The 14,066-nt window shown below is 44.9% G+C and overlaps 1 protein-coding gene across 1 annotated transcript in view; it reads right to left on the bottom strand.

Moving 5' to 3' along the window:
- The window catches only part of LOC143285618 (neuropeptides B/W receptor type 2-like), a 117,947-nt gene that overhangs the window by 29,858 nt on the left and 74,023 nt on the right, over window positions 1-14,066 (bottom strand). The window contains exon 3 of the mRNA XM_076593016.1: window positions 9,029-9,303. Within this exon, the coding sequence (XP_076449131.1) occupies window positions 9,029-9,303 (275 nt within the window). The remainder of the gene's footprint in view (window positions 1-9,028; window positions 9,304-14,066) is intronic.

The raw sequence follows: 14,066 nt of genomic DNA, 5'->3' as shown, positions 1-14,066 counted from the left end.
CCAAGAACCTCAGGCGTGGGCTTTGCCATACGAACCAAACTTGCACGACAGCTTGACAGCCTTCCACGTGGGATAAACGATAGGCTGATGACCCTGCGTCTAAAGCTGTCCAAGGATCGCTTCTCCACAGTCATCAGCTACTATGCCCCGACGATGACCAACCCTGATGACATCAAAGAAGCTTTCTATGAGGAGCTCAGCCGCACCATTTCAGCGGTAGACAGAAAGGACAGGCTGATCATCCTTGGGGATTTCAATGCCCGCGTCAGCGTGGACTTCTCCTCGTGGCCAAAAGTCCTAGGATGGCACGGCACTGGCAAGTGCAACTCCAACGGACTGATTTTGCTCTTGCTCTGCGCGCAGGATGGACTGACCATCACCAACACCCTCTTCCAACAAGCGGACAAGTACAAGAACACATGGATGCACCCCCGCTCCAAGCAATGGCGCATGCTGGACTAGGTGATTGTGTGGCAAAGGGACAGAGGTGATGTTTCCATTACACGCTGCATGAGAGGAGCAGTCTGTTGGTTGGACCATCGCCTGGTACGCAGCAAGATGAACATCAGACTTGCACGCAAGCTCCAACCAGCCAGGCAGAAACCCCCTAGGAAGCTGAAAATTCACCGCCTCCCTATCACCAAGGACGTGCTGCATCAGCAAATCCAGGCAGCTCTCCAAGAAATTCCTTCATCGACTGATGTAGAAGAGATATGGAGCACCTTTACAGATGCTGTGTACACAGCAGCAGCTGACACACTCGGTTTTGTACAGAGGAGCCACAAAGACTGGTTTGACGAGAACGACTCTGGAATCTCCAAGCTCCTGAGCACACTGCATATACGGCATCAGAATCACATTTCCGATAAAGACTGCCAGAGGAAGGAGAACCAGTTCTTACAAACCAAGCCACTCGTACAGAAGAGGCTGCATGAGATGAAGAACACCTGGTGGGAGAGAAAGTCCGAAGAGCTTCAGTCCGCTGCTGATGCTCACGACATGAAGACCTTCCATGATGGTCTCCGAGCTGCGTATGGGCCGAGAGACACAGGATCAACGCCTGTCCGAGCCTTGGACCAGACCACCCTCCTGACAGACAAGAAAGACATCCTTGCCTGCTGGGCAGAGCACTTCAACGGGACTCGTCCGTATCTGACGAGGTAATTGCAGCCCTCCCACAGCTACCAGTCAATGACTCGCTAGCTGCCCCTCCCACCAAGGCCGAGACCCAGAAGGCCCTGAAGCTGACAACGTCAGGAAAAGCACCAGGAGCTGATGGAATCCAGGCTGACATCTACAAGTACGGAGGCGAGGTGCTGACAGACAAGCTGACCACCCTGTTCTAGTCTATCTGGGAGAGAGGGGAGGTCCCCCAGGATTTCAAGGATGCTTCAACTGTCCACATTTACAAACGGAAGGGAGACAAAACATCCTGCGATAACCACCGTGGAATCTCTCTCCTCTGCATCGCCGGCAAAATCTTCGCCCGCATCATACTGAACAGACTGGTTGACCATGTCTCCAACACAGTCATCCCTGAAGCACAGTGCGGCTTCCGCTCAGGCAAGAGAACATGTGACATGGTGTTTGCCGTGCGCCAGATGCAAGAAAAGTGCCGTGAGCAAAACAAGGAGCTCCATATGGTCTTTGTAGACCTGACTAAGGCCTTCGACAGGTGATCCGCCGTGGTCTGTGGAAGATCCTCCTAAAGTTCGGCTACCCAGAGAGCCTAATCCAGCTGATTTCATCATTCCACGATGGCATGCAGGCGAGAGTACAAGAAAATACTGACATGTCGGATCCGCTCCCTGTGGTAAATGGAGTGAAGCAGGGCTGCGTCCTGGCATCCACACTGTTCTCCATTCTCTTCTCTGCCATGCTGATTGACGCCTTCCAAGACTGTGACCGGGGCATCTACATTTAGTTTCGCACAGATGGCAAACTTTTCAACTTGCGGCGACTCCATGCCAGGTCAAGGGTGTTTGAGGCACTGTAGAGAGAGTTCCTCTTCGCTGATGACTGCGCCATTGCTGTACACACCCATGAGGACATGCAGTTCATTATGGACAGGTTCTCAATCTCCTGCAGGCGCTTTGGACTCACCATCAGCCTCAGTAAGACCGAGTCCATGTACCAACCAGCTAGCTCACAGAACGCCAGTGCCCCCCCCCCCCTCCCCCCTCCCCCCTCACCCCACCTGCAATCAAGATCGATGACACAGAGGTCAAGTCAATCGACAAGTTTTGCTACCTGGGCAGCACCCTATGCAGCAACGGAGCTCTTGATGCAGGAGTGACGCTGAGCATCGCCAAGGCCAGCTCCGCCTTTGGCAAACTCAACAACAGGCTGTGGAACAACAAAGGCATCAGACTCAGCACCAAAATCAAAACCTACAGAGCTTTTGTGCTGACCACCTTGTTGTACTGCTGTGAAACATGGACGACGTATCGCCGTCACATTCAACAATTTGAGCAGTTTCACCAGAGATGCCTACGAAAGATCCTCGGCATAAAGCGGCAAGACAGGGTCTCCATCCTCCAGGTCCTAGAGAGGAGCGGCCTGCCCAGGATCGAAAGCCTGCTGATCCAGTGCTAGCTACGCTGGACATGACACGTTGTCCACATGACAGACAGCAGGATCCCGAAGATGCTTTTGTATGGCCAGCTGAAGGAAGGCCACCGTGAACTTGGAAGACCCTGCAAGCGCTTCAAGGACACCTTGAAGACAAACCTCAAAGCCTGTGACATAGACATCGCTTCCTGGGAAACTGATGCTCTTGACCGCTGTCGATGGAGGATGTTGTGCTCTTGTGGCATAAAGACGTTTGAAAACAAGAGAACGCTGGCCATTAAGGAGAAGCTTGAGCGAAGGAAGCAGGGCTCAACTTCTGGAGGCATTTTCCCTTGCAACACCTGTGGGAAGTGCTGCGCATCCAGAATCGGCTTTTTCTCCCATATGAGGACTCACACCGACAGATAAGCCTGCCTACCTACTCATCCATCGGACCGACGGGAGACTCCATCTAGTCAGTCAGTCATAGTTAGTTAGTTAGTCAGTCAGTCAGTCAGTCAGTCAGTTTGTTCGTCTGACTGTAACACCAGGAGCAGTATTCTCTATCGCGTACCTCGTATCGAAAAACGTGATGGTGCTAAGTCAGCAACAATAACCCGCGCCTTCCTCCGCCGGTAGCTTATTATCATCGATCAGCAGTGGGACTTGGCTTCTCGACACACTATCCAGGCTCAAAGTTGTCATCTTTTACAGTTTCCAGCGAGCAGTGGCCGGCCATTAGTCGTGTTCAATATGTATGATTAGGTTCAGGTGTCCGTGTACGTGAAAGAACGATGATGGGATTACCGTGTGTGATGTTTCGTATCTCTCCCCCTCTCTCTCTCTGCACCCCCCCCCCCTTCTCTCTCTCTCTCTCTCTCTCTCTCTCTCTCTCTCTCTCTCTCTCTCTCTCTCCTACTCCCTCTATTTCTCGGTATATCATATCCTACATTTTTTTAAAGGAGAGGAACAAGTTTCTATGTTCCCTGTCAAAGACCACTGTGAAAAATTATACGTGTTGTCTCGGGTGTAATGACAATGATTATGGTATGAGAGAGAGACAGACAGACAGAGAGACAGAGAGAAAAAGAGACAGAGACAGAGAGACATAGACAGAGAGAGAGATGCATCGATCACGGAAATGATTTCGTTTCACGTGTACTGTTAACGACTATGTTAATTAATAACCCAGTGCGTTTGTAATTTTTTGCTCACATGTGTAAGCAACTTGAGTCTGTCTATATCAGCCCTGTGTTTCGGTTGTCTCTCTGTGTGTACATGTACGAGTATGTGTGTGTGTGTGTGTGTGTGTGTGTGTGTGTGTGTGTGTGTGTGTGTGTGTGTGTGTGTGTGTTCGCCCTCTCAACTGCGAGAAGATTAATGATTTCCAGAAGATGAACTGCGTGCGTTTTCGTGGTTTCCGACAATGAATAGCCATTTTTTTACTGTCTTGACCGGAAAGACTGGTGGTGGTGGACCTTCATTTGGCACTGTTTCAAGAGACAGAACGCGTACAATCCGCTGATCATTTTGCCGAAAGAACTGGACTTGTCCAGGGTGATTATCGTGTATATTTCGCTAGTTTCAGTTTCAGCAGCTCAAGGAGGCGTCACTGCGTTCGGACAAATCCATATACGCTACACCACATCTGCCAAGCAGATGCCTGACCAGCAGCGTATTTCGCTAACTAAAAAATAAAATAAAATAAAGAACAAGCACCCCGTTTGGCTATTTCATTACAATTTATCGGTGCCAGAAAATCGTGATGAAGACAGGGAAAGTTGAAAACTTCGATAAATACAAAGCATGATCGTAGGAACAATAGAATGCCGATTGCTGTTAGCTGCTTCTGGTAAAATGGATTCGTTTCCAGAACACAACTCTCAAGTTCGACAAACATTCGTTTCTGATGGTGAGTAAGAAATATGATTTGGATCGTTAACATGTGTAATCTCCCCCCCCCCCCCCCCCTATCTACATCACCTCCTTCTCCACCCTAAGCGTTCTTGATATTGTCGTTGTTTTACAGCAGGAATCTCACGTGAGCCATGAAGGCTTTGCCTCTTGTTGAATGCTGTTTTTCAACAAGCATTTCCATTACGGTGTGCAAAGGATCTCTTTTTTTTAACACAGGTCACAACTCAAACATCCCTTCTTTACACACACACACACACACACACACAGAGAGAGAGAGAGAGAGAGAGAGGCATGCACGCACTTTGGCACTCGCTCTGAACATCAACTAGGCTGTTTGATATGAGCATACAGCACAATTATCTGACCAAGTTTCTTGCGTGTCGTGATCTGTTTCTTCGTTCTTTCTTCTTCCTTTCGAGATTTTCATACATTAAACCAGAAAGATCAGATGGGCACAGGCTGCTGGAAATCAATTATCGCCAGTCTTCATGACAGTCGACTTCTTCGGTCATTTTCAGTTTCAAAAATAAGGAAAGAGGGGATCAGGTACATTGTGCAATGATGTGTCAAACGTTGGAGACGCATTTCGTTTTATTCTGGAGTTTCCAAAGTAATCTGACTTCACTGTCACCGGTCCTGAAACCTGGCTGGTTTGGCTGTGGGGGGAGCTGCACTGCTGAGTGCATCACCAACATTCTCCATTCCTAGTGGTTGTGGGATAGAGGGCCTGGGTTTTGGCAAAGCTCCTGTCTGTCCGCTCAGTGAAGTTTGTTGTCTGCCCACGTCTTTCGCTGTCTGTCGTCTCCTTTTCCCTTGCACTTTTCCCTGAAGGATGATATTGGAGACCCCGTCGGATCTTCTCACGTGGCTCTACCGTCTCTTTTTATCTTTTTTCTTTCCACTGTGATCAGGAAGTCTTCATACAGAGCAACGTGCTGTCTGATGGTGGGTGGGTGGGTTTTTGGGGTTTTTTTTTTGTTATACTGTCTTTGTCTCCAGAAGCATATCGTTTCCATTACTTGGATCCTTCTCTGAAGCTAAGCTCTGCTGTAAGATTACAGGACTCGAATGCATCCATGAAAATAGAGATAACCAGTCCACGTAAGAGCGTTAGCTTTGTTCTGTGGCCGATTTCTTTGTCTCTCCGTATTAAGGGTTTCAGTCTACACAGTTCTTGGCAGTATTTCGGCCTTGGACCCTTCTTCACTGATGATGAACCACGGTGCTTAAACTGCTTTACTGTTTCCAGATTTGGGTTTTCCAGACTGCCTGACGGTCAATCCATACCATCAGCGAATTGGAGATTATGTGATGGTACGGCTTCCAATGTTGATATGCCAGAGTGTCCTGCCAGAGGGTTAGTCGTTATACATTCCTGGAAGATATGACAGGGTGTAGATGACAGAAGACAGCCTTGACGGACCCCAACTAACCTGTAGAACCAGTCGCCGACAGTTCATTGAACGAACACTGCCAGGTTGGTTCTTGCGTACAGTACGGCCAGTCCTCTCTTCTCCTCTACACAGGCCCCTCGGATGTCCAGTGGGTGTCTGAATGACCCAACCTTCAGCTTCCGTCGTCAGAATTGTGGTATTCTTTGTCAATATTCACCTCTTCAGTATAAGAGCCTTCCGCTTGTAATATTTTGATGATGATAATTGGGGTGAAACGCTGTTAACGTCGGCTCTTTCGCCGTTCGTATGGAGAGAGTTGTTAATGGTGTTGATCAACGTTGGACTGAATTTTGCCTACGTAAAAATATATTTGCCAAAAGTTTGTTGTTACCTCCAAAATCATATTTCTTTCCCTGCAGTTATTTAGATTGTAGCAAAATTATACAGTTGAAGTTAAGCAATCTTATAAAATTGGGAAATGTTTAATTTTGGTCGACAGCTTTTGTTTTACTTACGTTCACAAGCTGGGCATGCCCATTGTTAAACGATATTTTAATCGTCCACGCTGCAGTAGGAATCAAAGGTTTATTACTATGAGTGTGTGTGTGTGAGAGAGAGAGAGAGAGACAGACAGACAGACAGACAGACATAGAGACAGACGAACAGACAAAAAACGGACGTACAGACAGACAGACGAAACAACAGACATAGACAGACGGACAGGAAGACGGGGGCAGAGACATAGACAAACACACGGAGAGAGACACACAGGTAGACAGACACAGACAGAGACAGACAAAGACAAACAAAGTGAGAAAGGCACCCAGACAGACATACAAAAGAGACAGAGACTGATCCAGTCCGACAGACACATGAAGCGCCACTCAGATTCCTTTCAATAACAGGGTGACGTCAGAAAGGTGTGGGGGCGTGGGGGGGGGGGGGTAGGGGGGGACTGGACAAAATAAAAACCATAGTCTGAATTCTCCAAAAAGCGATACGCGAGCAGTGCTCCCGTCAATCATTACGTTTTTCAGTGCGTTTTTATTCATACGACAGGCTATTATCTGGGAAAGCGAATGAGCGAGCGAGCGAGAGATATACGGAGACAGACAGACAGACAGACAGATGAACGGTATTGACAGAGATAAGGATAGAGAGATGACAGAAAAAGGGGATGAAAGAGGGAGAGAGGGGGGAGTCATAGAGAAAGAGGGATGAGAGAGAGAGAGGTCAGAGAGAAAGAGGAGGTGAAAGAGAGAGAGAGGAATGAGACAGAACGAGGAAGGAGAGAGAGAGAGAGAGAGAGAGAGAGAGAGAGAGAGAGAGTGGTGATTAGAGAGAAGGAGATGGTAAGAGAAAAAGGGAGAGGTGAAGAGAGAATGAAGGGGTGGGAAGAAAAGTGACAAAACAAGACCAAAATCTTTATCAACGAAGATTAAACATAAGCCTTTTTCATAATTCTTTTTATTTCGATTTTTTGTTTTTTTGTTTGTTTGTCTTTTTAGCTACCCTCGCCAACGAGGTGGCAAAAAAGAAAAAAAAAGGGAGCGGGGTTAATCAAAAAAGGAAGTTAATATACTATTTCTTCAACCCCCACCCCCCCACCTCCCACCCGCTACCATCGAGTATCTTCAGGAGCGGATAAGACGTACCAACAATCAATACTGGTCAATGATAATGGTCACCTGATAGCATGCTCCGCACACGCGGAGAGCTCAGTGTGAAAAACCTGACTCTGACCTCGCTGCCCCCACCTTTGACCTTTGACCCTTCGTAATACTCCAGCTCATGATTTAAATAAGAAGCGTGATGTGATGGCAAGCCTGTTGTCCATCACCCATCCCCATATTCTCCCAACCCCTACCAACAACACCAAACCCACATTACCAAAACTACCACCAACACCACCACCAACAGCAACAGTCCTGCACGCTTCCTCACCACCTGCGCTGCGTACTCATCACCAAAGTCCACACAACAACCAACATCACAACGCGACGACAACCACCACCACATCACCACCTCGAACCCCTCACCCTCATCAATCTTCCCACCACTCACTCACACCACCCACGCCTACCCCCCACCCCCACCCCCCACCCCCGCCCCCACCAACCATCCTCCCACCACCACCACCACCACACCCACCAACCCGAACCAAGGCAAGGCAAGGCAAGAGGTTTATTTCATGTTCTCCCCTGGGGGACATAGCAACATTATACATCAACGTCTTGGACACACATCATGTACACAAGAAGAACCTCACCCCAATCAACCATTCCACCACTCACACCACCCCGAAGCCCACACACCCCTATCCCACCAACCCACCCCCCACAACCAAATCCAAGCTAACAACATCACCACCGACAACCACAAACCCACCCAATCCACTCACCCATCCCTACTCCCAACAACACGCACCCCCCCTCTCCTTCTCCTTCCTTCCGTCCTTCTCTCCTTTCTTGAAATGAATATAATTATGTTTTGTTATCTGTATTTTGTGCTTGTTTGCTTGTGTTGATCTATTGAGTTACACAATGACCATGTTAACCCCTTCATTTGGAGCTGAGGCCTATATATGTGAATAAACCATTCCGCTCCTTTCTCCTTTCCTCCTTCCTTCCTTCCTCCCTACCTACCTTCCTTCCTCCCTTCCTTCCCTCCATATCTCCATCCCTCCCTCCTTTCCTTCGTTTCTTCCTTCCTTCCTTGCTTCCTTCCTTCCTTCCTTCTGTCCTTCCCTTCCTACCTTTCACCCTCTTCCTTCCTTTCTTCCTTCTACCCTTTTCCTTCCTTCGTTCATTCCTTCCTCCCTCCCTTACTTCCTTTCTTCCTCCCTTCTTCTTCCCTTCCTTCCTTCCTCTCTCCTTCATTTCATTCCTTCCCTCCCTTCCTTCCTTCCTCCCTTTCTTCCTACCTTTCACCCTCTTCCTTCCTTCCTTCCTTCCTTCCTTCCTTCCTTCCTTCTACACTCTTTCTTCCTTCTACACTCTTCTTTCCTTCCTTCCTTCCTTCATTCCTCCCTCCCTTCCTTCCTCCTTCCACCCTCTCCCTCCCTTCCCACCTTCCCTTCCCTTCTTCTTCCCTCCCTCCTCCCTCCCTCCCTCTCCCCCTTCCTTCCTTCCTCCCATCCACAACCTCCCTCTCCCTCTTTCCCTCACCTTGTGCCAGCTTTCGTTGATGGGGGTCTTGCAGACGGGGACGGACGTGCCGTCCACAAGGAAGCTGCTGGTATAGCTGGTGATGAAGACGAAGGGCACCGCAGCCATCACTGATGTCAGCCAGATGAGCAGCGAGGTGCGGGCCAGGTTCCCTCGGCGGGCGGCGCTCTGGGTCATGGTCCTGCAGGCCACCCGGTAGCGCTCCACGCTGATGGCCAGGATGGTGACTGCCGAGGCGTTGCCCACCACGTTCTCCAGGAAGGGGATCAGCTTGCCTGGATAGGGGGGTGGGGGGGTTGGGCGTTTGTTGGTGTGGGGGTGAGGGTGGGGAGGTGGAAAAAAAAGATGAGATATAAATGGCTTAGTTATCATAACGTCAAAAACCAGGCATGCTTTTAAAACAAGAATTTTACTGTTGTTTATTCTTTTATTAGCTTTATTTGCCCAACACGTTCTCCAGGAAGGAAATCAGCTTACCTGGATAGGGGTTGGGTTTTTTTGTGGGAGGGGCTGGGGGTATTGGGAGGTGGGAAAAAAAGAGAGAGGGGTGGGGTCAAGAACTGGTAAGAAATAAAAATGGTTATGTTATCATAACGTGAAGAAACAAGCACACTTTTAAAACAAGCATTAATTTTTTTTTTTTTATTGTTGTTAAAAGGCCAGACACAGTATTACAAAAACGTATGAAATAAACTTGAAGTTTATGGCTTTCTGTGACATGGTATGCAAAGATATTGGACTAAACATGGCTAAAAAGGTCATTTTGTGCAATTTATCATGACGGTTTCCATGGAAACGAATCCAAAATGGCCGACAAACAAAAAAATTAAAAGCTTATAACTTCGATACCTTTATAGATATGTTATTTCTGTTTGTTTTATTTGATTTATTTGTATTTGTTCTTTATTATAGTGCAGTGGTATTTTGGAATTTGAATAAATACGTTTATTATTATTTTTTTGTTGAAATGTGTATAAATTCCTTGACAGAATTTTTTTTCAAATGACTGTATATTCATTCTTTTACTAGTACTATACAACCCACTGCACTATAATAAAGATGAATACACAAAGAAAAAAGTATTAAGTTTGAACATGCTATCTTTTAAAGTTTTTGAGCCTTAGCATTTTGAAAAATGGTATTACGAGGACAAAACACAAAACTGAGAAAACAGGAAAAGAAGGAGATGTGCTTGGTACTCACATGAAGTCACACATGTTGATGCTGTTTGAAGCTTTATTTGAGTGAATATAGTACCCAAGTGAAACGGACTATAAAGATTAGATGTTGAAGAAGCAAATTATGCGAAAAAACGAAAATCACAAAAAATAATGACTTTGGTCAAAATTTCACTACCGTGTCTGGCCTTAATTTTCAGTTGGTTTCAGTTGCCCCACCGTGTTCACCAGGAAGGGGTTCAGCTTACCTGGATAGTGGGTTGGGTTGTTTTTTTGTCGGGGTTGGGGAGGGGGAGGGGGTGGGAAAAGATTAGGGGTTGAGTAGTTGATTGATAAGGAATAAATGGTTATGTTATTGTAAAACAAGCATTTTCTTATTGTTCATTTTTGTTTTTATTAGTTTCAGTTGCCCCACCACGTTCAGCTTACCTGGATAGGGTTGGGGTTTTGTTGATGGGGTGGGGGGGGTGGAAAAAAAGAGAGAGAGGTGGAGTCTTTAATTGGTAAGAAATGAAATGATTATCTTATCATAACACGTAAAGAAACAAGCATACTGTAAAAACAGGCATTCTATTATTGTCTATTTGTATGTATAGTTGCCCACCACGTCCTCTAGGAAAAGGATCAGCTTGCCTGGGTGGAGTTTTTTGTTGGGGTGGGTTTACCTTTGCATGTTCGACCACAGACTAACCTCTCATGATACTACTCGCACGAGACTGATTAACTAAACGAAATGCTCACATCATGATAAAGTGAAAACCACAAACCAGTAAGCATGCTCCTTCACTGCCTCATCTCCTCCCCTTATGGCCAAAAAGGTCTGGGGGGATAAGGGTGGTGGTGGATGAAGGAACGGGAGTTGAGGAGTATCGGATTCTTCTTCTTCTTCTTCCTTTATTATTATTATTAGTATTATTATTATTATTGTTGTTGTTGTCGTCATCATCATCATCTTCATCTTCATTATGAAATATGTTTTTATCGTTATGCTATCATTATCATCTTCATATCTAAAATTATTGTTCTTGGTGGTGTTTGCAGTAGTAGTAGTTGCAGCAGTAGAAGTAGTAGAAGTAGTAGTAATAGTGGCAGCGCCTGTGGCATTGGCAGTTGAAGCATTTGTTTCATCAAATATTGTCGTCGTCTCTATCTTATATCCGCTTGGTATGCATCGACTGTAATGTAAAAAATAGTTTCTCAAATGGGCAAAACATAGGGGAAGAAAGGACACATGCAAAAATCTCATTGAATCAAAATTTCAAAATTAATAATAATAATAATAATGGTATTTATATAGCGCTGAAACTTGTGCAGAGACAAATCAAAGCGCTTTCGCACCAGTCATTCACACGCATGCATAACTCTAAAACTGGAGAAACTGAATACAAGGAAGAGGCAGGGAAGGGAGGCTATTTTAGGAAGAGGTGGGTTTTAAGGCCAGACTTGAAAGAGCTGAGTGTGGAGACTTGACGAAGCGAAAGAGGAAGTTCATTCCAATTGCAAGGTCCAGAGACAGAGAAAGAACGGCGGCCAACAGTGGAGTGTTTGAATCTGGGTATGCGTAAACAGAGTGGATCCGAAGCCGATCGTAGTAAGCGAGATGGAGTGTAGAGGTGAAGGCAGCCGAAGAGATAGGAAGGGGCAGATTTGTGAATACATCAAAATCAGAGAGTGCTGATCTTGTACTTTATTCGTTGTGAGACAGGGAGCCAGTGGAGATGTTGCAAAAGAGGAGTGATGTGCTCAGATCTTTTCTTTCTGAGGACAAGTCGGGCAGCAAAGTTTTGTATGCGCTGAAGCATGAAAATTGCATGACTTCAGGAGACGAACAAAAACACATTGCAATAGATGTCATTCTTATGCTGCGAATGTTATTGCGAGAAACTGTTATAAGATTATGTCAAGGAACAAGCGAAACCAGTGATCATTTTCTGTACAATGAACCTGCGCAATTTTTTGGACAGAATAATTCCAGTAATGATGTCTCTAACAATGCAGTCACAAAAACGCAACAATTGTTCTTTTTCTCTGTCAATCTAAGGTTATAGTAAGGAACAAGCGAAACCAGAGATCATTTTCTGAACAAGAATAAACACGTACACTTTTTTTTTTTTTTTTTCTTCTTTTTTTTTCTTTTTTTTTTTTTCTTTTTTTTTTTTGATAGAATAATTCCAATAATCATGTCTCTAACCATACACAGTCACAAAACGCAACAATTATTCCATTTCTGTCCAAATCTAAGGTTATATTAAGGAAGCGAAACTAGTGATGATTTTATAAACAAGAATAACCATGCACACGTTTTTTTTTTGTTGTGTTTTTTTGTTTTAGTTGGGGTTGTTTTTTTTTGTTTGTTGGGTTTTTTTCTTTTTCTTTGGGGGTGGGGGGTGGAGGGGGCAGAATAATTCCAGTAATCATGTCTCGAACAATGCACAGTCACAAAACGCAGCAATTGCTCTATTTATGTCTGTCTGTCTGTCTGTCTGTCTGTACCCCTCTCTTTCATTTTGTCTGTGTCTGACTGTCTCTATGTCTGCGCCCCTACCATCTCTCTCTCTCTCTCTCTCTCTCTCTCTCTCTCTCTCTCTCTCTCTGTATCTACCTGCCTCCCTCTCTCTCTATTTATCACACCCACACAAATATATATATGTATATATATATATATATATATATATATATATATACATGTGTGTGTGTATATATATATATATATATACATATATATATATATATATATATATATATATATCGATAGGAAAAATAAATAAAACTGCACGCAGGAAAAAATACAAAAAATGGGTGGCGCTGTGGTATAGCGACGCGCTCTCCCTGGGGAGAGTAGCCCGAATTTCACACAGAGAAATCTGTTGTGATAAAAAGAAATATTAATATATATATATATATATGTGTGTGTGTGTGTGTGTGTGTGTGTGTGTGTGTGTGTGTGTGTGTGTGTGTGTGTGTGTGTGTGTGTACATATTGGCTCTCTGTTCCAAGTCCCATAAACGGTGAGATAAACGACTTTTCAGTTTGTTTTTCGAGGCACCTAGAGTATTTTCACGACAGTGTAAACATCCATGTTAAAGGACAAGAAAAAAGCTCACGATATTTAAGACGTCAGCCAAAACATGGTGATTTCTGTGCTTTTTCTTTTTATTATTACGCTCAGGCGCAGACTTCCTTTGATAAAATGGCAGAATCAACTCTCTCTGTTTTCCTTCAGAAACCATCTCTCTCTCTCTCTCTCTCTCTCTCTCTCTCTCTCTCTCTCTCTCTCTCTCTCTCTCTCTCTCTCTCTCTCTCTCTCTCTCTCTCTCTCTCTCTCTCTCTCTCTCTCTGGATAACAAGAGACACAGAAGACGCCGTCGATTTCGGAGATTTTCTTTTGGCAGCTGGAACCCGAGAAGATTAAAAAACAAAAAAAGGCAGCAAATAACATAAAACGCTTAGCGAAAAAGAAATGTTTTCAAAAGTTGATCATTTCTAAATCTGACAGTAAGTCTTTGTGGAAAGCCATAAATCAATCGAATAATATGAACAGAGCCACACAAATGACATCACTTACAGACACATCCACAGATAAACTAAACTCTCATTTCTGTAATATAGCTACTTCAATTATAAAATCAGACAAATCAAACCTTAACTCTTTGGATGCTCTGTTCGAATTCTGTCAGTCTCAAAATATTTCATCCATATTAGATATTCCTTTGATGCAGATATTCTTTTGATGTTTGTACATGAAGTTTATAATGCTCCATTTAAAACAAACAGGTGCAAGATGTCTTGATGACATAGATGGAAAGATATTAAAACTCTCAGCTCCTATAATAGCAAAATCCCTTACATACAGATATAAC

The sequence above is a fragment of the Babylonia areolata genome, chromosome 9 (genome assembly GCF_041734735.1).
Source record: "Babylonia areolata isolate BAREFJ2019XMU chromosome 9, ASM4173473v1, whole genome shotgun sequence".
NCBI lineage: Eukaryota > Metazoa > Mollusca > Gastropoda > Neogastropoda > Buccinidae > Babylonia > Babylonia areolata.
The sequence above is the reverse complement of the archived record's forward strand: the minus strand, read 5'-3'. Positions and strand labels throughout refer to the sequence as shown.